Source organism: Haliotis asinina, chromosome 2, assembly GCF_037392515.1.
Source record: "Haliotis asinina isolate JCU_RB_2024 chromosome 2, JCU_Hal_asi_v2, whole genome shotgun sequence".
Taxonomy (NCBI): domain Eukaryota; kingdom Metazoa; phylum Mollusca; class Gastropoda; order Lepetellida; family Haliotidae; genus Haliotis; species Haliotis asinina.
In genome coordinates this window covers 99,002,621-99,027,015 of record NC_090281.1, presented here as the reverse complement: position 1 = coordinate 99,027,015, position 24,395 = coordinate 99,002,621, and the positions used below count along the sequence as shown (strand labels likewise).

The 24,395-nt window shown below is 40.0% G+C and overlaps 1 protein-coding gene across 2 annotated transcripts; it reads left to right on the top strand.

Moving 5' to 3' along the window:
• The first annotated feature begins 482 nt into the window (after positions 1-482).
• Positions 483-24,395, top strand: LOC137274677 (von Willebrand factor A domain-containing protein 7-like). Of its 2 annotated transcripts, none has more exons than XM_067808011.1 (20): positions 483-808; positions 1,619-1,741; positions 3,150-3,323; positions 5,808-5,871; positions 7,223-7,320; positions 7,563-7,754; positions 7,862-8,074; positions 8,202-8,321; positions 8,816-8,977; positions 9,290-9,429; positions 9,776-9,935; positions 13,897-13,964; positions 14,346-14,502; positions 14,926-15,101; positions 21,869-21,980; positions 22,320-22,521; positions 22,828-22,921; positions 23,118-23,347; positions 23,533-23,659; positions 23,877-24,395. In XM_067808011.1, exons 1-20 carry the CDS (start codon positions 556-558, stop codon positions 24,012-24,014), a joined length of 3,003 nt encoding a protein of 1,000 aa, XP_067664112.1. In that variant the 5' UTR covers positions 483-555; the 3' UTR covers positions 24,015-24,395. The 2 variants fall into 2 exon arrangements, with proteins under 2 accessions (XP_067664112.1, XP_067664113.1); XM_067808012.1 differs by having other exon boundaries at positions 485-808; positions 9,293-9,429; positions 23,877-24,393.

Here is a 24,395-nt window from a genome sequence, read left to right as displayed (position 1 = left end):
GTTAATGAGGCAATGTGTGTCACACTTGCTCTTGAGGCCAGTTCCTTGTCCTATTGTGTGGCCTTCTCCGCAGTTTGAATGAACTCTGATTTGTGTAATTTATCAATTTGTTGTCTTGACCCTTTCGTAATGAATTGCGACAAACGCAAGACCCTCGTTACAATGGATTGTCGGCAAAATAATTTTAAGATGATATCTCACTTTATTTTGGTCAGTAGTTTAGCTATAATAGCATAAGGTTTACGTCTCTGTTCACATGCGGTAGGGTATCCGGTGAAGGGATGAGCGGGCGAAGTAGCTGTTGAAACCTTAAAACGTCACCAATAGGCAGCTTGGATTTTAATCTCCCATTTTAAACGATAAATGATAAATATGACCTGCGTTTGCTTGGTAGGTACAGATACTACTATCTCAAGTGAGTGTACAATGCATGCTAGATGAACTTTTACCCTTCTGATTTAGAGTAGCGCTATCACTGGGTGATAAGAGCGGACCAGGAAGTTGGGTGAATATATATAAAGAAATCTCCGTCTGGCCAGCAACAGCTCTTTCATCATGCGTTGCGTAACCAGCTTCTTGTTGATTCTCAGTTTTGAAAGAGTATATTCATTCTTCCCAAGCAGACTGTCAAGTGTAGACATAGGAGATGGAACATGGACGCATGCAGACATTACAGAGACCGGTATTCTGAAGGCTGTAGCCGCCTACTTTGAGGCCAACCCGAGACCCAACACCACCCTTGCAGCTGGAGATCTGACGCAAATGGAAGACATGACAACGAGGAAGCTGTTCCAAGCCTACTACGGAGGTGACGTGCCATACTAAAACCTTCATTACCCAATTCCATTCCCGAGTAAATGACGTCATGTACAAATACTGTTACCGCTTGTGCACCTCTACCACGGAGCAGTGATGAAACTGCCACATCTGAAATAATTATTGTTCAATTTACCCCGTGCTATAGTCATATATTCTCCAACCTTTCGAATTCATTCTTGTTTGTCATAAAATCTGAAGCTTTGCACATTAAACCTCAATGTAAAGCAGACCAAAACTACCCAGCTGTCCACATTCAGCTGTGTACTTACTTGAGAAATGGTGAATTGGCACGTATTATATAAGCGATTCATTTCATATCAGCAGATTTACTTTAAATTTTGATCTTAGCAGAGGTTAATACGAAGATTAATTGAAGTATATATGGTGCCTGTAACCAGTTGTTCATGTGTGTTGCGATTACCAGGCCGGATTAAAATGTGTTCAACGTTTTATGCCCATTTTGTGTTACCATTATACGTTTCTCTACCGGGTATAATGTGGCAATAACGATTTTTTACATTATTGCCTTATGCAACATTTAGGTGCGTAAATGTATTTCATGTTCACCTCTTAGAATACACCATGAGCACCCTGCAATCGCTTACATGAGTACCCTTTAGTCGCTAACATCGCTAACATGAGTACCCTGTACAAGTCGCTAACACAGCTACTGGTGGCTAAAGTTCAATAGAGGAATATGGAATTGTGACCAGGATTTAATAAGTTATCCAATTGTTAATATCAAATACTGCTTCCACATAAAGTATTTAGATACAAGATGATGTTTCTGTGGTTACAGGAGGAGTGTCAGAATCACGTTTCCAGGATGCTATTAACAGCATTACTAGTGCCAATAACCAGGTGAACCTGAATCACTTGGGGACGGCTGCGTGGCACTGTAACGGGGAGACAATCAGGGAAGGTATGTTAGAGTTTACGTGCGCTGACGGGATTCGAGATTTATGCTTTTGAATTTACAATTCAAGAGAGACAAAATCTAAGTCAATGGGTCACAAAATGCAATATAGCAAACTCATCAAAGTTTTGGTGTGAGAGAAAACAGCTATAGTAGAATCTCAACACAGCGATCGGTGCGACAGCAGATAATGTAGGTCTGGCGTTGACGGGTTTCGATTATCAAGCGTGGCAGTGAGTGTTTGCCACTAGAATTTGAACACCACTGTAACTTGCATGTCCTGAAGTCTTAACCGGGGAAACTTTGTATTACCCGGAGACCTAAAAGAACTCTTGTGAGTCAAACAATAATCATCTGCCAACATTGCTGCCTTACGTAAGTCATCAACCTTTTGTTCATCCAAATAGGTCTTAAGGTCAGCATGAACACTCTGCTTGAAATCTTCCATCAACACTAACTGTCTCAAACCATCAAAATCTGTGACCTCCTTAGACCCACACCACCCATCAAAGAATGTTTCCTTTTCTCTAGCAAACTCTACAAAAGTCTCATTGTCCCTTTTGTGAGCATTTCTGAATTTCTGATGATAAGCCTTAACTCATAAGCTTTCAAAAGTGTACTCTTCGTAAGATCATAATCTGAGCTTTGCTGTATAAGCATCCTGAGCTGTACAATTCAAAACTGTTTGCAATAACATAGTCCATTACTCCTAGGTCACTTTAGATTTTTCAGCAACTTTCTCAAAATGTAGAAAGTATTTGTCTACTTCTTTCTCATTAAAAGGGGGTACAAGCCTAGCATGCCTTGCAATGTCAAAAGTGGAAGAATCTAAGGACAGAGATGGGTTTTCAAGTTTTTTCAGAGCAATTTCTTTGTCAATTTGCAATTTCTTCAATTCTAATTCCTTTCTATTTCTGTCTCTTTCTATTTCTTTTTCTATTTCCTTCTCCAAACTTTTTCATTTCTTTTTCTATTTCATCCATTTGAATTCTATTTCCAACTGGTCTGAACCTTCCTCTGGCACCATTTCCAAAACATCATTCTCAAAAACTCCCTCATCTACATAATGATTGAAAACAATTTTCAAAATCTGAAATTTCCTCATTGCAGGTTTGGCATCAAGTTTGAGATGTGAAGAAATTTGCTATAAATCTGATTTCCTGAACTTACTAATTGTCTCAGAGTCAGGGGACAATACAAATCTCAAGTTCAAACACCATTTTGCTGGTTCAACAATTTGCAAAATTGCAGAATTTTGAAATGAATTTCACAATATATTGTTCAGTGATCCGTATAATTGTCGAACTGCAATTGCAGGGATTCATGCCACTTAAGACAACGACTTTAACCAGGACTTTTACGTCTCATGTTCGAACCTAGTTCAGATTCTCTTCCTCCGAATTTTATTTTTCAGCAAACATGAAGATGACCAATCTAAGAGAGCAGGCCATATTAGTTTTGTCACAAAACAATATCGACTTTGATATGGCCAGGATTTTGATAGGGCAGTTTCTGCACATCATGCAAATGTTCTACAGTAATACAAACTGGGTCGAGTTCAACGGAGCTGTTCCATACTACTCTCTTGGTAAGTCTCATTCTCAGTTACTGGGACACTAAAACTTGGCGCACCTAATCTATAACATCGCGTGTCATTCCGACATTTGATCACTATGTGCTCATTAGGTTTGGTAACAGATGTATTCATACATGCTCTGAAAATGTGTTGAGGTATGAAACAGGTGCGTGGACTATTTCTAAAGTCAAAGAAGGGACATGGACTAAGAAAATAAACACGTTTATGATACATGTAACACATGCCTGGGTTAGTAATATCAAGTCACAGAATGTTTACATTTCTCATGTAAAAGCAGCATACCTGTGGCACACCGCCCTTTTAGCATGCAAAAGAGGTATATATATTTCAATGAGATATGCTGTTATAACACTCGTTACAGCTAACTGTTAGGGGAATTTAGGCACAAAGTTGACGGCGAATCAATCTTTTAATCGAAGCTTGAGGGAATATGAATAAGACCTATGGTAAGGTAAATATTTAAATATCTAAAATATTAAGATTTCAATTTCTGAATTATTACAGACTTGCGTTTGGATACGCACAAGCTGTAGATTACACACAAACACTATACAATGTAGACAGACATAGAACAGATTATCAGTACTGATATGGCAGTGTTCACGTTGACACAGAAACCTTCGGTTTTCACTCAAAAACACGCAAATATGTATTTTTTATAAACATAGACAAAGGGATCTACTTAATTTTAAGAAGTACCTTAAAACAGCAACATATAAATTTAGACCTTTTAACCTGATTCGGTGTGGTTGCATATTTGAAGAGCAAAGGTTTCGGACTACACATTTATAGGATTAATTGTGCACGCACTCGTATAAAACCTACCGCAAACATTGATGTGGGATCGTCCTCTTGCAGAATAACATAACATTGTGGAGACAAAAAAAGGAACTATATTGCATGTTCCTGAAGTTGTGTTGATTTTGCCCTTGAAAATAGAGAGTATATCGATAGTTGTGTTAAAATTATATGACTTTTCTAGCCAGAGTATTAATAGTTCCTTCTGTCCTTTTCAAAATATACGTGTGAAAGTACATTTGACTACAGATCTTTACCCCATAATGAGATTTAGCATAAAAGTATTTGACTTTTCCTACCGAGTAGGCTTAGTAGAATCCTGTGTTCTCTTTGAACATATCCATAAAAGCTATCTATGTTTCTCAGAATGAAATGTTGAAAAACATTCTTTGAAAAATTAAACTTTTTACCATTTAACTCCAAAAACAGGATTAAACACACAGTTTTTAGACTTTTGCAGAACATTTCTTACAAGTACCTTATGTTATTTGTTAAAATAAGGCTACAAAATACGTTTGTGTCTCAATATGAGATTTTGTTAATTATTCTCTGAAAATTTCAAATTTTCATTTTGTTACCCCAAACAGGACTTTGCATAACATTATTGTACTTTTCGAACCCATTTATTAGTAATACCTTGTGGTCTGTTTGAAAAAATACATGAAAGGGTAATTTTTTTCTCATTACTGACAATGTCAATTATTCAACTTTTTATTTCCGAAATATAACAGCATCGTATTTCAACACAGGGCTAAAATACTCAATAGTTATAACCTAGGCATGTTGAAAACACTCAGATCATCTCTATACCAGTTGTTTTTAGGTTTTGTATATTTCACAGTCATTAAAGAATGCCGTTTACACGCATATACATTATGGACATCACCTACCTTTAAAGCATTGGATCGTATTGTATCCTCCATTACAACTAACTCAGTTCAATGACTATGACCTTAAATGTAAACACAATGCTGGGCTCAGAACGAGAGGTTTTCGCAAGTTGAATCTGTAATTGTTTCCCTTGTTAAGGGTCATTATTGAAGGGGAAACAACTGGCAAAACACACACATCGATGCATCGTTACATGTTCTTTAGTTGGTGTTTTCCATGGTTGTATTGACCGCCTGTCAGCTTGTTACTTGACCAGCTCTCAGGTTGTTTTTATGATTTCTCTGCAAATGTTTTCCGTCAGTACTGTCATTATCTAGGGACTGGCATTGGAAGCGCTTATTTGTTTTCTGAAGCTGCATGGAATTGTGTTCGTTTTTCTCTCACAAGGAATCATCACAATGATAACATGGGTAAGACCTTCGGCGTTTCGACGGATATTTTGGTAACATGCAGTGGTGGCAAATCAGATTTACTGAGTGTAACAAAGAAAACAAGATAACAAGGTAATTCACATCGGATGGGTATAAAGGTGTTTAAGCCAGTGGGTCGACAATGGGGGAGGGCATAGAGGCCTGGATTGTATAAAATGTAAGTGCTTTAACAAGGCGGAAATGTTTATAGCACTGATTGGGCTGTGTGGAGTAGTGCATCATCAGCAGATGGAATGAAATATCCTTGATCTCGAATGATCCATGAAGTTTGTCAGTTTTGTACTTCACAGCTTCGAAAATGCTACTCAAAGAAGAGTATTGTACAGAAATGTCATCATCGCTATTGTTTTATCAGGAATACAAAACAAACCTCTCCTCGGTCAAGCACCGCTGGCAATGGACACCTGTCGATCATGTGGGTACGTATGAAACATGCCAGACAGTTATCAGATACTCACGCTTGGAAAGAAACAAAATTCATGCAGCACCAAAGCAAACTTTATGAATGCTTTGTTTTGAAAACGGGTCGTCTTGGAATAATTTTGATGATTTTTAGGTGGGCCTTCCACACCGGAAACAGGTTGACAGGACGGGGTGTATGACAGATAATCACACTACAACTTTACCACGCGTCACCTCAGCGATACAGTAACAAGAATGATTAACATGTTAAAATGAAATATCTGTCACTAATTAAACCATTCTCGATATCTACAGATGCTATATAGCAGAAAGATAACACATTATATTCAATATTAAAAGAGGTTGTTAATCCCAACAACGTAAGGTAAATCACCACACTTAATACCAATAGTACTTTAATCTCCTTCCCTTTGAGGATACGGCAATTAACAATTTCAGTTACCCGTTTAATCTACCAATTATATAATACCACTGATCATATTTACAAAACATAGTATTTATATTTTGTCTAAAAATGCAATTCTTTTAAAATACCGATTATGAAATGATAACCACCATTTATAAAATATCCCTCACTGTTTTTACATTTAAATATGTATCCCTTGGTGTGAAAAATCAATACGCTCAACACTGTCAAGCAGAACTCCCTTGAATGTGATTCTCATCGTAATATATATAAGAGACACAAAATGGAATATACTCACCTTTTAATACCTATCTCATGAATACACAGTGTCTTCGCATAATGACTTTCAAATCATGACTGACAAGCCTCATAGGTATAACCAATAGTTGGTTCTATTTGACATATTTATACCTACTTGGTTACCTCGCTGTCTCTTGCATTAGATCATAAGGTATATTTACAGTCTTGTAATCATGAGGATGGGGTGTGAAGCTGTCATTTGGTAATCGACAAACTACTGTTCTGGATCCAATGAAAGTGGCACAAACAACTGCGACACCTTCCTTGGGCGTTTTGTAAGGCATTCCATAAGTTGGACAATATAAACGAAACACGAAGAAAAGTTAAAATAGAAAACGACAAACAAGGGGCAACGAACACGTAATTAGTATGAGATGAGGGAACTAAACTAACGAGTCTGTTCTAAAAATAACGTCATGTCTATTTTTGTACATAACGCAGTTCTAGACGACAACGCAAGGTTTTGTTGCCTCACTTACCTTTTCTGATTACTCATGAATTTCTTAAACTTACATGCCAATCAAACAGATAAAAGTAGCGGTGACAGGTTGTCTAGACTCACTGCTCAGAATATCAGAATCGTGTAAATATCGGCTATTAGCAAAGTTCGCACATTAACAAATCAAGTGTCTTTGTTACAGTGAGCAGCTGGACATAAAGTGTGAAAAGAATATGATTGTGAACGGCTTCATTCTGACAAGTGGTTATAGAAGCGGACAAGATGTCACCAAACCTTACAGTAAGTTTTACATTTGTTATTTTCAACAAATTCCCACTGTTCAAGGCTGAGCAATGAAGTTGTATTGAAGTGCATGGACACGTTTATCAGACCAGTCCCTTACTTATATTACTAATTCTGCATGTGGACTTCACGTGTGAATAAACGTTACTTCTGTGTCTACACTTAAATACGATGTGGAATTTTTGCATATTCATACACCCTTTTCAGTAATACAGTTCAAATTACAACTATATTTTTAGAAGACCCCAGTGTCTTCAGAACGGGCAAGTGCAGTCATGGTGGCCCGTGGGACGAGAGCAGTTCATCAGTGGCAGCCCTAGGGGGCATCAACAAAGACTCCACCCTCGAGTCCCTGTCCCCCCACAGTCACCTCCACCAGCTGGCAGCACAGGCAGCCATTGAACACACCACTTACTTCTTTGGTGATGAAGGTAAAACAGCTCATTTGTAGAAACCTTTGCAACAGGGGCGCTTTTATGTTGTCTTAATTTCACCATGCTAAAAATGTATAATTCCTTGACACTTTGGTTCTGCCCAGAATACGGAATCAGAGGCATCATCGGGACAAAAAAGTTCAACGAGTTACTGCAACTGAAATCTGGAACCTCGCTTGTATTCGTCATAGACTATACTGGTTCCATGAGCAATGACATTGCAGGAGTTAAGTCTGTTACTCGGGATATCATATTGAGTAAGATTGGAACATTAGAAGAACCAGCAAACTTCATTTTCTCCCTGTTCAATGACCCGGGTAAGCATGAGGAGTTTCTATATTTCCACAAAATCCTAACATCATATTCAGTGAATATTATTTAAAACATTTAACGTGGAACCTTTTGTGAATAAATATGTATAATAAACATGTGTTTATTGAACAGTGTCATTAAACATGATTTACACGACTGCTGACGGGAATGATGCCCTGCGATATCTGGACGAGATCTCGGTCTCTGGTGGCGGCGATTGTCCAGAATATGCTATGAGTGGACTCATAAACGGTGAGGTCATAACGCTGTCAGGATGATAACAAATGCCTACACGAATGTCCACACTTTAGGGTGAAATGGTTTTGTTACTCAAAGATTAAAATGTTTGCCATTTTACTGACGTCCATGTCAGTGAATGTTGAATCTAACAGGAATACATGTCACATATAATCAGCGGCGCCAGGAGTGTCTAATACCTAGAAATATCGGTTAAGTGCATCAACAATGCGTCGGGTATTCTGATTCAAAATCAGTCTCACGGAACATTGTGCAAGTTGCAGCGTGTAATGGCGTTGTGCCAATGTTCTGCCAAGGTCTGCAATTTGGTAAACTAATCTAAACCCGATCTATTTAGTTATTGCTAAATTGTCAGATAAAAACGTTTTAACTGCGTGGTTTGCCTGCATGAAATGTGGGCATACGTAGTTTAGTTTGATACTGCAGTGTTGGACATTTGTAACATTTACAATTCGGATTTCAGTATTTCAAGAAAACGTTTTTTTCAGCTCTGACTATTTGCAATTACAACTCCGAAATATACACTTTCACGGATGCCTCTGCTAAAGATGCACAATTAGGTGTCACAGTATTGTCGCTGGCTGTCTTGAAAGGAGCTGAACTGGAGTTTGTATTAACCGGTGATTGTTCTCGGCGGAAGAGGTCAACAGGTGCTCAGTATTATACTTTATCAGTATCAGGCGCTCTCTTAGTAGTTCTTTATGGTTATTTTAGATATTTTATGTTGTAATACTGAATATTAAACACAAACTGTACACAACAGCTTTAAAAAAGTGACTAAACATGAAAGCCATTGCATGATTTCGACTATATCAAGACTCAGAAAGTAATATTGATTCCTGGTCAATAAAGACATTCCATGTGACATCTCTTTTTCATTGACACGGCAGTTCAAATAGAAGCTATATCAGGGAATGTTTTAACACGTAAGATTTGCCTTCGTCTATCTGAAACTCTTACAGAAGGTGGTGATAACAGAACGCAACGGATAAAGCGTTCTACAAAGGGTATGGATTTATATAGGAGACTTGCCACAGCTACTGGAGGTTCCGTCTATGTCACAAGCAAGGCAGGCATCGCCAAGGTTGCTGAGATCATAAAGGTACAATCAGACGTTAGGGTTAAGGACGAATTTTGGACGATGAGTAAACGTACACGGGACAAAACCCTGTCCACAATGACAAATAATCCATGCAAGGGTCAGAGACCATGATTTCTCACACGTGGGATTTCACACAAACATGCAAAGGCAAGTCAGGTGTTGGAATTTAGAGGACACTTCGTTAAAAACTGGCTAAAGTTTGAATTGCAGTGAACCAGAAGTGACTGTTAACACATTCAACCGAACTATACTATATTATTGTATGTAAGATATGATCTTTTCTTCTTTTTAAACTCTCAAACAAGTAGAATCCAACCTTGTTCAGTCAGTTCAACTATTGTTTCAGGAATCTGTTAAAACATCATCTGTCACTGTCGTCAAAACATCACTACCAGCTTCTGACAAGAACGTCACCTTTCCTGTGGATCAGACCATTCGCCAAGCAACAATCAAGATCATAGCACTGGACAGAACGACGCCCGTGTATAAACTATACACACCTGACAGTAAGAACAGCTCAATCACATTTTTGTTCCACTTGACTGGTCAGCCTGTATGGAAGTCATGATTTCATTAATACTGTGACGTCATATGACATTGTTCACAGTGAAAGTTCCGAACCCGTGACATGATCGAGGCCACCGTGGTTACGTTACACAAACCTCTCTGAAAAGAGAAATCTAAACGTTCGTAAAAAATATACTTCACAATCATATTAAATATTAAAATATTTAAATATTAAATAATATGCAAAAGTAAAGCTACGAGAATATGGTAGAGAGGTTATCATTTATTTGTTAAGGTTATCGCGATAGGATGAACTGAGAATAATCACAATGCCCAAAATTGTTTTCATATGGTTAAAGAGCTAAAACGTACATGCAACGCCGAAAAGCAAACATAATTACACATGCAACACAATGATCATATATTCATTACACATAGTGTACGATTATGAAAAAAAGCCCCAAACCAATTAAACAAACTTATTACCGTATAATCGCAAATCAAAAGTGCAGTAGTTTGTACTTGAGTTTACTACCCTCGAGACGAAGCAGCCGGGAACCCAGTCAGAGCTGTTGGGCGTGCACTCAAAAGTAGTAATGTTTAAGTTTTCAAGAGGTAGTGTTGCTGGATCCAGCCGGATAAGATGTTGATTTGCTCATCCTCCATTCTAAGCAATGTCTGTCGATTCTTTACATCTCAAAAACAGATTTTGTACAAAGAGAAAACTCAGTACATTCTTGTGATGGAAAGGTTTGAGTTACCAGCTGCGAGATATTCTTGTCATGCTTTGCTTCTGCCAGGAAATCATCCAGGACCAACATGTTCCACTGGTCAGCATCAAAGTAATCCTCGGCCATGATGTTGTAAGGAATTCCTTTCACAAAAGTCACCTGAGGCTCCTGCTCGCTGATGTCCTGATATAATTGAGTATAAAACCAAACAGTGTGAGTCGGATCAGGCCATGTCAGAGCACATGAGAGTTAAACACAGACTTTCCACAACCACTGGGTCCCACAACAAGTGCATTGGAGGTAATCGGAAACCTGAACTGTTCTTGGTACTGGTCCTCTTGGCAGGAACATATTTTTCTTGTGGAGGAGGGTGTCTTTCTTAAGGAGGAGGTAGGGTCGCTGCCTATACGAGGAGCGTTGTTATCCAGAGGATGAGGTACATCGGCTTCCAATGTCTCTATAGATTATCCTTTCGTGTAAATCTCTTCCCAAAGTCCAGACAGAGAGTCACGTCAATTGTGCCTCAAGGGTTCAAGCTTTCTTTTATACTGATGACGTTTCTAGTCAGCTTCCGCTCGTTTCAAAGCAGATTTTGCCCGATACACAACAGTTTGCATCTCTCACATATATTGTATTTTCATGGGTTTGTGTGTTGTCTTTTGGTTGCTCTGGGTTGTGACCGTTTTCACGTTGTCTACTACCTGTCTCTTCATCGCCTTCAGTGTCATCTTGTTGGTTAGTTGTGGTTTCCTTCCTTGTCGCCAGTTTCCCTGCTGTTCGCATCAAAGCTTCTTCCAACATCAACCCGTTTCAAGAAACAACTGATATAACTGACTTCCTAATATCACGTGACAGTGTGTAAAGTATAAAGGACTGAATGAATGTTTCCTTTACACATTGATGTCAATAGTTTCAAGTCGCATCCTCCATTGATGTTTCAATAGGGGCTGGAAAAGAGGTCGCACGTTCTGTCGAGCGCTGGTTATTTGAATCGGACTGCATTCACCGTTAAAGAAAATACAGGTGCCATGATTGCATCGTTATTGTGCTCGCCGTTTGAACTAGCTAGGCTGTCTGTTCATGACAGTGCTATTTTATTCATTACACTTTACTTTTGTTTTCTCGAGTCATGAAACCCGTAAAGGTCCTGGGATAGAATGGGCTTTCCGCAACACATGTATGCCATAAAAAGCGACTATGCTTGTCGTAAGATGCGACTAACGGGTGGTCAGGCTCGCTGACCTGATTGACACATGTCATCGGTTCCCAGCTGCGCAGATGGATGCTCATGTTGTTGATCACTGGAATGTCTGGTCCAGACGCGATTATGTGCAGACAGCCGCCATATAGCTGGAATATTTCCGAGTGCGACGAAAACTAAACTCACTCACTCTCGAGTCACGAAGGGTTTCAGCATGACTGCATTAAAACAATCATCTTTCATTCCCCTTCCCTCGCCGACGACGTCCTGTTCATGCATTATTATGCTATCTGATTACGTGACTTGAATAAGCCAATCAACATCTGCTGCGGCTGGATCCGGCTGGATCCTGCAAAACTACCCTCTAACGACTTAAACATTACTACTCTCATATGCTGCTTAGTTTGCAGGTGTGCTTAGGGGCTTGTAAATATATTGTATATTATATAAATATATGCCTTCAGCAACCCATGCTTGTCGTAAGAGGCGAAGAGGCGACTAACGGGATCGGGTAGTCAGGCTCGCTGACTTGGTTGACACGTCATCGGTTCTTACTTGCGGAGATCGATGCTCATGTTGTTAATCACTGGATTGTCTGGTCCAGACTCGACTATTTACAGGCCGCCGCCATATAGCTGAAATATTGCTGAGTGCGGCGAAAACTTAACTCACTCACCCACCCCAAAAGCAAGATGTGGAACGAATTAGAAAGGTATGGAAACTGCTTGTAAGCATTAGAAACATCTTTGACCACAGCAATGATCCTTGATCCTACGGGTACCCTTTTGGGGGCATCCCGGTTTAGGTTTTTCATGGCGTTATTTTTCAACTTTCGAAGCTGAAGATGCAACTTTGATAATTTGGTTCAGTAAGTCCATACCGAAAGCTATTAGAATCTTCAAAGTTGTGTTTTGCACTGCATGTGGTCCTGAGCTTTAAGTTACAGGAAATTAAATTCGATGTTTCAAATGTTCAGTAGTTTGTATGGCCAAAATGCAGACGTTAACCAAGAGCCACCCAGATGTGCTCTATTGGATTAAGACCAGGTGACCTTGACGGTTATTCAAGAACGTTGATTCCTGCACTCTGCAGCTAGTTCCTGACCAAGATGACTGTGTGGGGTCTGACATTGTCTTAATGAAAATGCAGACCTGGACCATGTGCTGCCATGAATGGGATAAGCTGTGGAGACTAGCACCTGTCAGCCTCTAAGCCTGGGGGAGCAGCAGTGGGTCATGTTTACTGATGTCGAGCCTTTAACTCATAAGCAATCCGACGGTCCTTGCAATGTTTCTGACGTTCATGCTTCCAGTATGCCAACAGCAAATTTGAGAGGCAGCGAAAGAATTGACTGTTTTGAATAGTGCTTTGAAGTGTTTTCTCACTTTGTACATTTGATGGGAACGTGTGCGGTCGAATGCGCGTGCAATGATAAGATTGACCAGTGGTACAAGACGTTTTAGCACCTATTGTGGGGTACACCATGTGTGGATTGACTTACATGTGCGGTGGTGATTTTCTCTTTTGGATTAATATTATGCTATCCGATAACTGTCTTCTGTAACAATTCAAAACTGCTCTTGTTCCAATCACCTACACATCGATTAGAACAAAAGGCTTCTGCAGGTTGAGGATAGCACAAGAATGTTCATACAGCAAACTGACACAAGCTACATATGAAGTGGAGGTTATCAGGGTAATTCCGCTGATGTTTGCGTGATAAACAGCTCTGTCATGTAACCGCAAACTGACTCGCGTGATATTAACTCGGAGAGCGAGGTACATATCACTATGGGTGGTTACTGGCTGGCCAGTAGAGAGCAATATTCTGTAACTTGAAATATTAAAAGACATTTAGGCAGGTACGATCACGTACTTCCAGCAATCATTCAAAGTTCCAGTATGGAGAAATGGTCGTAAATGTCAGCGAACTTGAATGTGTTGAGTGATGGAATCGTTTTAGGTCAGAATACATGTACACGTCACTGTTGTCAAAACTGCTCCGGATATCCTCCATTGTCATTTCAGACACCGAGGCTACGTCCAACGTAACTGTGTCCGATCTTGGAGATGGAATACTTCTGGTCAAGATTGAGGTGTGTAAAGTTTTCGAGCAGCTCAATATTGGACGAATTATAACTGAACTTATCTATCAACCAAAATGAGTGAGTGAGTCAAAATATAAGGTAATGCCAACATGATGTATTGCAAAAATGTATACATATATGATATATCTGACAACAAATCTATATTACATTTGAAACATATATGTTTTGGTTGTGAAGCAACTAGTACATCATCGGGTTTCATTTACGACGAGTGAGAAAACTGTACCTGTAAAACTACACACACAACGGTTCAAAAATATACTTTTTTGATAGATCGGCAGGAACAATAGATAATATATGGCTCATGATGACACTGGATTGTAGATGAAGTTGTACAATATTGAAATATCGTTACACTGACGTTTTCAGAACCCATCAACGGGTGTGTGGAGACTAGCCCGCCAGGGTTCCAACACGTTGGAGGTGGAGGTGACTGGTCAGAGTACCCTGGACATAACTGTTACCTTTGTTAAGCTGGACCCTAACTCTGGCTTTGAGTATGAGATCAGCGGACGACCCATAGCAGGTCTGTGAGTGGTCAAGCACCACTGTGACAAGATACATGTCTTATCCTCCTTGAAGACCCCCACCCCTCCGCTACACCTCTTGGAATCCCCTAGTAGTCGATTATTCCTCCTTGTGCCCACCCCAAGTCGACTACACCTCTTTTAACCACCCATGTCCACTACTTCTGTTTGTACCCATTTCCCCTACATCTCCTTAAACCCTCCCACGTCCATTACACCTCCTGTACCCTACCCACTGTACAACGCAGGTAATATAATCAGTATAATTTAAAATGTTTAACCAGCATCTTAGTGTCCTGTAAACATTGAGGGAAGCTGACACAGAATATGTTTGTTTTTTAAGTAATCTTCATTTATATTTACATTCAACTTTAACTAAATTGCATTCGTACTGTTGGCTGGAGACTCTGTTTTATTACCAGGTGAAAATGCCACAGTTATCCTTGGCATTCCATCGTCAGACGATGTTGGCACAGTAGATGAGGTTATCTTAACTGACACTGAGGGAGTTGAGCTGGCAAGACATGGCGGACTGATACAGTTGGCGTCACGAACTGATTCACTGATCTATAGGACTACGTTCTCTCTGCCTGTGAAGGTGAACATTGTACACCTCCAACTGCGGCGTCCTTGTGACAGCCACTCCTCCCTGCATTCCCACTTAATGATAAATGATTATTTTTGTTATCACTGAGACCCCTGTATGTGATCAGTATGCACACATCATGACATACATATAATTAGCTTGGGAAGGAGTATTTCCTGCTTGGTGGCTATATGTTCAGTGTTGGAATGCTTAATCCTGTTGTCCATCGTTTCACACTTTGCCGTGAAGAGTATCATTCCTTGAGTATATCCCTATAATCATGTTCTACCGAACACATGTTTTTCGGGTTGCAGGAAGTTGAAAAACGCTCGAGACTTGTATTATGTCTAATTTTCTTTTCCAATTAAACTGACACGCCTCAAACCCAGCGAACCCACTCACTCACTGTGTACATATCCTTAATGTTTCTTCAGGTCATCTTAACTCAGATGGTAAACATACACCAGGTTATTAGTATCTGTCTTGTCATGAGATATTGTCATCTTTCTCCTCAATCACGGTACTGGTTCAAGATTGATGGATTTATGATATGTGCTATCAATGTTGGTATGAATATTTGCTACTACCACCGAGATCTACAGCTTCCACGGTGACCGGCACCCGTGGCGAGCCACCTCCTCGTGGTGGGTGCTGGGTCACGCTAAGAGCTCGCCGACACCCCCGTAGTGGACCCGGGGGGATATTTGGTCCACCAACCCGTTTGCCGTGGGTTGCGGCCCGTGTCGGCGGAGGAAGGGATCCTGGTGGTTGAGGGCAATAGGAGCTTGCAACCGTGTTCCTGTTGCTCAATACACCACTTTGGCCCTGACTTCGCCTAGACGGGTGGTCGAATGGGCCCGGTTCGACCAATCGGCTGGTCATGCCAAGCCCTGTGCATGGAATCTATGTATATTTATCATTGCACAAGTATAATTTGAAATGGATGTAATTTTGGTCTTGGTTATATTTTTATAAACATGTTTGATTTGAATTCTGACGTTCAAAACTTTGCCTAGAGTCGTATGCCCAGAAGGCGATGGCTCATGGGCCAATCTGGTGGATCAATTATTCATAATTCTTCTGCTGGAGTATATCATCCGGGTATCCTTGGTGCTGCAGGCTGGAGGCCCGCTTGCTTTAGCATTGTCCTTGTGATACTCCGTGGTGGGTGGGGAGCTCGGATGATGAAACCTAAATAACTCACCATGGCTTACGAAACCCCCACTAAAAAGAGTAAACGTCCTCTTGAAAATGACCCTGTTGATGACCTCAGAACGTCTAAACACATTGACTACTGGCCACGTTTTATTGTCATTGAGACCAAAGATAATGCACCTTTAAAGTTAAACCCTTTTGCGGTGTCTAAAGGTATTCAAGGCATTGCCGGTGATGTGAAGAACATTAGAAAATTACGTTCTGGTGCACTGTTGATCGAGTGCGCCAAAAGGCAACAGTCAACGAACCTTTTGAACACTGACACTTTCGTTGGCACTCCGGTTACTGTCACGGCCCACAAAACACTGAACACGAGCAAGGGAATCGTACGTGATCGAGATCGCTTACTGGCAGACATGTCTGAACTTGATATCGCTTCCGAAATGAAAGATCAGGGTGTATTATATGTCAAACGTTTCACAGCCCGTAAAAACAACACAACTATTCAAACCAATACCTATCTGTTTTCTTTCTCATCACCTAGTGCTCCAACATCACTTAAAGCTGGATACTGTAATATCAGTGTGGAAAAGTACATTCCGAATCCCCTTCGGTGTTGCAAATGCCAAAAGTTCGGCCACGGTGTCAATACTTGCACATTGTCTGTTGTGTGTGCTCACTGCAGTGAAAAGACACACACAACAGAAGATTGTGACAGTAACGTCAAAAAATGCACCAACTGCTCAGGCGACCACTCCTCATTTTCCTGTTTGGAAAGAGCAAATGGAGATAAACAGAATAAAGTTTACTCAAAATATCTCCTTTTCTGAGGCAAAAAAAATGGTAAAGAGGTCTGATCTTCCAGAAAGTTATGCTACAGTGGCAAAAACGTCATTGGAGTCTACCCCTAAAATAACAAAATCATCCACAGGCTGCCAAACTACCTTGACTTGGGTAAATTGTGATTCTCCACAGCATTTGTACCCTGCCATATCATCTCAGACTGAGGAATCACTTCCTAGTACCTCAAAGTCTTCTTCTGATCACAAATCATCATCTCAGTCACACTCAAAGTCTCAATCGACAGCTGATAGTCAACACACTGTTAAAAGTAAACCTAAGCCTAAGCCTGATGCTTCCAAACAACAAAGTGGCAGAGCTCCTAAAGGGTCACAGAACAAAATTCAACTGTTTAATAAATACGGGTCTCTTGAAGACATGGACATTTCTGAAAACGTCCATTCTAGGGCACATAGCTTGTCGCCCTCCAAAAGTGTGCGGGGTAGATCCCCAATAAATCCCCCCAAAAGATAGTTTATTCTAATAATATTATACAGTGGAACTGCAGAGGATTGAGGACTAATTTACATGAATTACAGCTATTAGTCCAAGATTTTACACCTTCAGCGATATGTCTCCAAGAGACGTATTTAAAACAAACAGATACATTTGACCTTCGTCAATTTAATGCATATCATTGTTTTTCACCTCCGGGTGATAGGGCCACTGGCGGATCATCCGTTCTAGTCAGACGGAACGTTGTTCAAAGCCATGTTTCACTTGATACTAATATGCAGGCTGTGGCAGTGAGAATTACTTTACATGTAGCGTTAACGCTATGCTCTCTTTATATTTCACCGTCTTCGACGTTTGCCAAAACTGATCTTCAAGCTCTATATGACCAGCTCCCGAAGCCCTGTATTATAATGGGAGATTTAAATGGACACAACCCACTCTGGGGTAGTGTAACTACAAACACTAAAGGTAAGTTATTGGAGGATTTTTGTTCTGACAATGATTTATGTATTTATAATGATGGTTCCAGCACATATTTACATCCTGGTACAGGGACCTATTCTGCTCTCGACTTGTCACTCACAAATTCAGAACTACTAAATGAATTCGAATGGTCAGTCCACGATGACCTCTGTGGAAGTGACCATTTTCCTACTGTATTAAAAGCTGTAACTCCATCCGATGTTCCTCCATCATCAAGGCGAAATTTTAAAAGGGCTAACTGGGCTTTATATGAAACACTGTGTGCTGAAAAACTTCAACCTGGGCTTTTTATTGACGTTCCCGATGCTATTAAATGCTTCTCTGATGAACTGAATTCCATAGCTGATGAGGGTATACCAAAGTCCTCTGCAGTTCCACATATTCGAAAGCCATGGTTCAACGATGAGTGCAAACAAGCTAGGAAGGCAAGGAAAAAAGCAGAACATTATTTCCGTCGCCATCCTATGGTGCATAATTGAAATAAATTTAAAATTTAAAATGCTAAAGCACGGCGTACTTTTAAACAGAACAAACGCCAATCTTGGCAAAATTATGTATCCAAAATATATTCTCGAACACCCATGTCCAAGGTATGGAACATGGTCCACAAAATCAAAGGTAAAGGTACTAAATCTACTGTCCATCATCTTAAACATGGAGATCAGTTACTTACGGATAAATCTGATATTGCAAATAAACTGGGTGAAACCCTTGCTAAACACTCTTCCTCTTCCAAGTATTTACCTAAATTCCAGCAGTATCAAAAACAAGAAGAAAAGAAAACTATTAATTTCAATTCTGATAATGGGGAAGATTATAATGAAACATTTTCTATTCATGAACTCCATACTGCTCTTGATCAAGCTCACGACACTGCTACAGGAGCTGATAACATACATTATCAACTTCTGAAGCACTTACCAGAATCCTGTTTAGAGACGCTCTTGTATATATTTGATGATATTTGGACTTCCGGGAAATTTCCTTCTTCATGGCGTGATGCAATAGTGGTACCCATACCTAAACCTGGACGTGATCATACGGATCCGTCCAATTATCGTCCGATTTCATTGACAAGCTGTGTTTGCAAGACCATGGAACGCATGATAAATAATCGACTTGTTTGGTACTTGGAAACTAATAACCTTATCACAGATATACAGTGTGGTTTCCGTAAAAACAGAAGTACAGTCGATCACTTAGTTCGTTTGGAATCATTTGTAAAAAACGCATTAATTAACAAACAGCACGCTGTGTCGATCTTTTTTGATCTAGAAAAAGCATATGACACCACTTGGAAACATGGGATTTTAAAAGATTTACATGACTTCGGATTGCGAGGCCGATTGCCTCAATTTATAGCCAACTTTTTAAATGATAGACAATTTCAAGTCCGTGTGGGTTCTACCCTGTCTGATCATTACAGTCAGGATCAGGGTGTACCACAAGGCAGTATTTTGTCTGTTACACTTTTTAGCATCAAGATAAACAGTTTATCAAAGGTTTTAAACGATTCAATTGATGGATCACTTTTTGTGGATGATTTTAACATTTCATGTCGAGGTAAAAACATGCATACTATTGAACGGCAAATGCAGTTGTGTCTGAACAAGATAAATAAATGGTGTTTGGAAAACGGCAAAAACTAACTGTATACATTTCTGCCGTAAATACAAACCACATAAGGACCCTGAACTGTATCTAAACGGCACACCTATTAAAGTTGTTAAAGAGGCCAAGTTTCTGGGTCTTATATTTGACTCCCACTTGACGTTCTTGCCACATATTAAATCCCTTAAAGTTAAATGTTTGAAGGCACTCGACTTGTTAAAAGTTGTTTCCAATTCAAAATGGGGAGGCGATCAAACCACCCTACTTCACTTATACAGATCACTCATTCGCTCCAAACTTGACTATGGTTCCATTGTATATGGTGGAGCCTGTAAAAGCAGTCTCAAAATGTTAGATTCCATCCATCATCAAGGTCTAAGATTATGTCTTGGATCTTTTCGAACTTCTCCCGTTGACAGTCTCTATGTCGAGGCAGATGAGCCATCTCTCACTCAGCGACGTATAAAATTATCTTTACAATATGCTACAAAACTATACTCTAACAAATCTAACCCGGCATATAACTGTGTTTTCAATCCTCTCTACGAGGATTTATACAACAAAAAGTGTTCTCTTGTTCCACCTCTCGGACACAGAATTAAACCCTTTCTTTCTTCGGCCGGCATTGAGCTGGAAAACATAGCTCCCTCCCGTCTTCTTTCTTCTCCTCCTTGGCAATTGGTTAGGCCACAAGTTGACCTAACATTAAGTACATTTAAAAAATCAGAAACTAACGAACTACTATACAAACAAGAATATAATCAGTTGAAACATAAATATTGCGGTTATAAATCCTTATTTACAGATGGATCCAAGGACGGTGGCGCAGTGGCTTGTGCTACTGTCATTGGATCCAGAACAATATCTTCTAGATTACCAGACAATAGTTCTATTTTTACAGCTGAAGCTAACGCCATATTAACAGCCCTTAAATATATCCAAAGACATCCTAAACATAAACAGTACATAATCTATTCAGACTCTCTTTCTTGCCTTCAGGCTATTAAAAACCTAGCATGTAAACATCCACTTTTAATAGAAATTATTGAACTTTATAATTATCTTGCAACTGGCCAATACGACATCGTCTTCTGTTGGTTACCCAGCCATGTTGGAATCTCTGGTAACACATTGGCTGACCTTGCTGCTAAAGCAGCGCTCAACAAATCTGTATCACCACTTCTTATTCCTTACAGTGATTATAAAGCCACCATTAGATCTTACATTCGTGATCTCATGCAGAAGAAGTGGGACACCCAAGTAGGTATCAATAAATTACATGCAATAAAACCATTTGTTGGTTACACCTACTTGGGATGTCGGTCCAGATTTGAAGAGGTCATTATACGACGATGTCGTATTGGCCACACTAGGTATACGCATGAATATCTTTTGAAAGGTGAGGATCCTCCGTTCTGCGTCCCTTGTGATGAAATAGTCACGGTCAAGCATGTCTTGCTTGACTGTGTTGAATATTCCATCACAAGGGACAATTATTTTAAATCAAGAACTATGAAGGACCGTTTTAGTAATGTAAGTTCTCATTTAATTATTGCATTTTTAAAAGAATTGAATTTATTGACTGACATGGAAATAAATAAGTATTTTATTATTGGAAGTTGAATTAGCAACTGAGATTGTTAGTGGCTGTATCCTCGAAGGGGGTTGAAGTACCGTAAAATTATTGTCCTCCTGAGAGGGTACGTAAGTCCCAAAACGATTTAAGTCAGATTCAATCTTTCACTTTTTTAATCGTAGAATATGTGTCATTTTAATTTGTGGCTAATCTAGCATACAGTCGCCAACAGCTGAGGGGATGGTGTAAATCCAGCCAGGGACCATGCAGGTAGCAGAGGTACTGTAAGTCCCCATGGTCCCTGGTATGGTGATCTACCCTCTGTTGTTGGCGATCTATGGCCTGTTTTTATATTGTATTGTCCAAATAATGCTACTGTTATATTTTTATAAGTTTCCACACTAGTTTTAATATTAACTGTGATAGTCTTGTGGTTTTACTGTCCTTCGTAGACAGGGTGTTCATAATATGCATATATATTCCTTTTTGTCATGTATGTTCTCGTCACGATATGGCTGCAATATTGCCGATGTGACGTTAAATATTAACTCACTCACTAACTCACTCCACGGTGACCCCATAAAATATGCATTATTGCATGTGCATTCCCCAACACAGTTTAACCTCAAATATGTTGGCTCCTTTTGTTATGATGCAGGCATTCCAAATAGCAGTAGAAGGCTCTGACATGGAGGGACACCAATTTCTGCGTCTTCGGTCAAGAAAAATTGTTCCTGTCAGCATCGATCTGACAATCTTTCCCCTCAATGGTAAGAGACAATAAATGGCACAGCTTTAAAGTATGTTTGTCAGCGATGTTGCCGAATCAGAATGCTCAGGAATCGGAATCTTTTTTTTTGTCTTCGTGAAATTATATTTGAATTTGTCCGATGAATTTGATGTTTTGAGATCATTATTCACCATTACACCACAGGCGTGGAATGTCTATTTAGTGACATGGATCACTCCTGTGACAGTTATTGTCCCTTGGAAGGACAGATGTTTTGATAACCATGACACCATTGGTGTATTTCATGCTTATGCACGTTCAGTGAACGTTTGTTGTTTTGATAATCAGTTGAACAACCTGATTCTTCGTCTTGTTACAGGACGTCTGTACATCAACGAACAGGTGGCACTACCATTCCTGGTTGTCAACAAGGGTGACGCTGCATCCAATGTTACTGTCACTGTCAAAGACGATCAGAACTTTGCATCGACAAACAGATCAGTGGAGTACATGCTCCAGCCTGGTCAGAATGCAACTGGAGAGTTTACACTGCAAGCTGGGCCGGTAGCAGGTCTGATCAGGTAAATGTCCTACAATACGTGACAATATCAGAACACAACAACCAGATGGCAGGTCAACAGTGAGGTTAAATGTAAAGCATCAATTAAATTAAAAATATGCAGCGTATGTCTATGAACCTGTTTGACAGAGGGATTCACGTGGTGTTTGTTTCAATGTAAAGAAACTGAATTGTGTTTTTCTTGATAGTCAACATTTATATGACGTGCAATTACACTTCAGTATTTACACAGTTAGGGCGTAGTTATGGTTTTTATTCTTTGAAGTAACATGTCCAGTACTAATGTCGCTTCTCACACTCTCACCAGTACTGTGACCGTTTCTGCGTCTGCATCTGCCGCTACTGGGGACGAGTTCCAGTTTGGCGTTGTAATTGTCCCCACAGAAGAGCGTGTGGTCAGGGTAAGTGTCACACCTACAGGGACGGTTTGAATACGTCATGACCAACAGATGTTTATTAGTGCAAGGGCCTATGGACAATTGTCACTCACTAACAGATCACTGTCAGTACATGCACAGATTTCTATCAGTGCACGCGCAACAGAATAATGACGTATGTCGGTTGTGGTTGTGGGAAGAAAGATACCTGTATTTTCAGGAAGAAGATGACACCGCCCCGTCCTGCAACGTCACCACGGTGACAGGTACTTGTGACGTCACAATGCTTGACCCTTGTGTGTGTAGCCAGTACATGTGGTCAGGGACTGCTGAAATCCAAGACGATGGTTTCGGACTCTACCAAGTGACCTCTTCTTTTAATACAACAGGATCGTTCCAACACGACAATTTCACTCTTGGTTGCAACGACACCATATCTGCTACAATCACGTAAGCATGTCAAATCCATCCAAATAATAGCCAACCTGCTTTATATTGGATAGAAAGACATCTCTAAGTCCTGATTGTTTCACAGTATTAAAGATATTTTCAAGTAGGTTTTATCTGTCACTAGTCATCAATGCCAGTAACAGTGATTTAATCATAAATATTGAAAAAAGTGTGTTTTCCTGCAGGAGCGACTGTTGTAAGACCCTTGTATACATCATCGCTGTCGACCTCGCCAGCAACACCGGTCAGTGTGTGTTTGATCTCGCCCCTGGACTGGCGAAGCCATTTCACTCATGCAAACCAACAAATCAGGTTCGTCAAGCATGTTTGATTTGATCAATGAAAGTAAATCCATCAGATTGTTTTATGCCCTCCAAAGTGACCATTATTGACGGAAGGAGATACTTGTATCAATACTTTGTCCTAAAGTCAGGTTGAAACACATGTTTATGAAGATGAATTTGACATAACTATGTGTGTATATTCATGTAATACAGCTGTGTTTGGTTCTGTGCGTCCTTCTCCACAGCCCCCTGATGCTTGGTCCAGTAAACGTGTCATCATCGTCGCTGTTGTCGGAGTTGCTGGACTTTTCTGTCTCATTACTGTGGTCATTGTCGTCATCAGATGCAGACGAAGGAAGAAGACTTTATCACTAGAGGATTGACTTTATCACTAGAAGATTTGCGACACGAGTTTACCGACCTACCATGATACTCTCTCTAAGCAAATGTTATAGTGTCTACTTCAGGACAGCCATGTCCAAATATTTCTACGGACCAAAAACTATGTAGCCAGGCTATATGATATTTAGGTATTATTATTCAATCTGCAATCTTGATCTTTATCACTACCGCAGAGTACATTGTTTTGTCAGGTACCTTGTTCCTCTTTGTCATTCCCATTAATTACCGTATGTGACATGTTTGGCCTTTATTGGTCATCCCCTGGAAGTCCGCTAACCTCATTCATGTATACTTGGTTGTCATGTCTTGTGACACCAACTAAAGAAGTTTGAACAACTAAACTATGCCTTCGTCTTCACCAA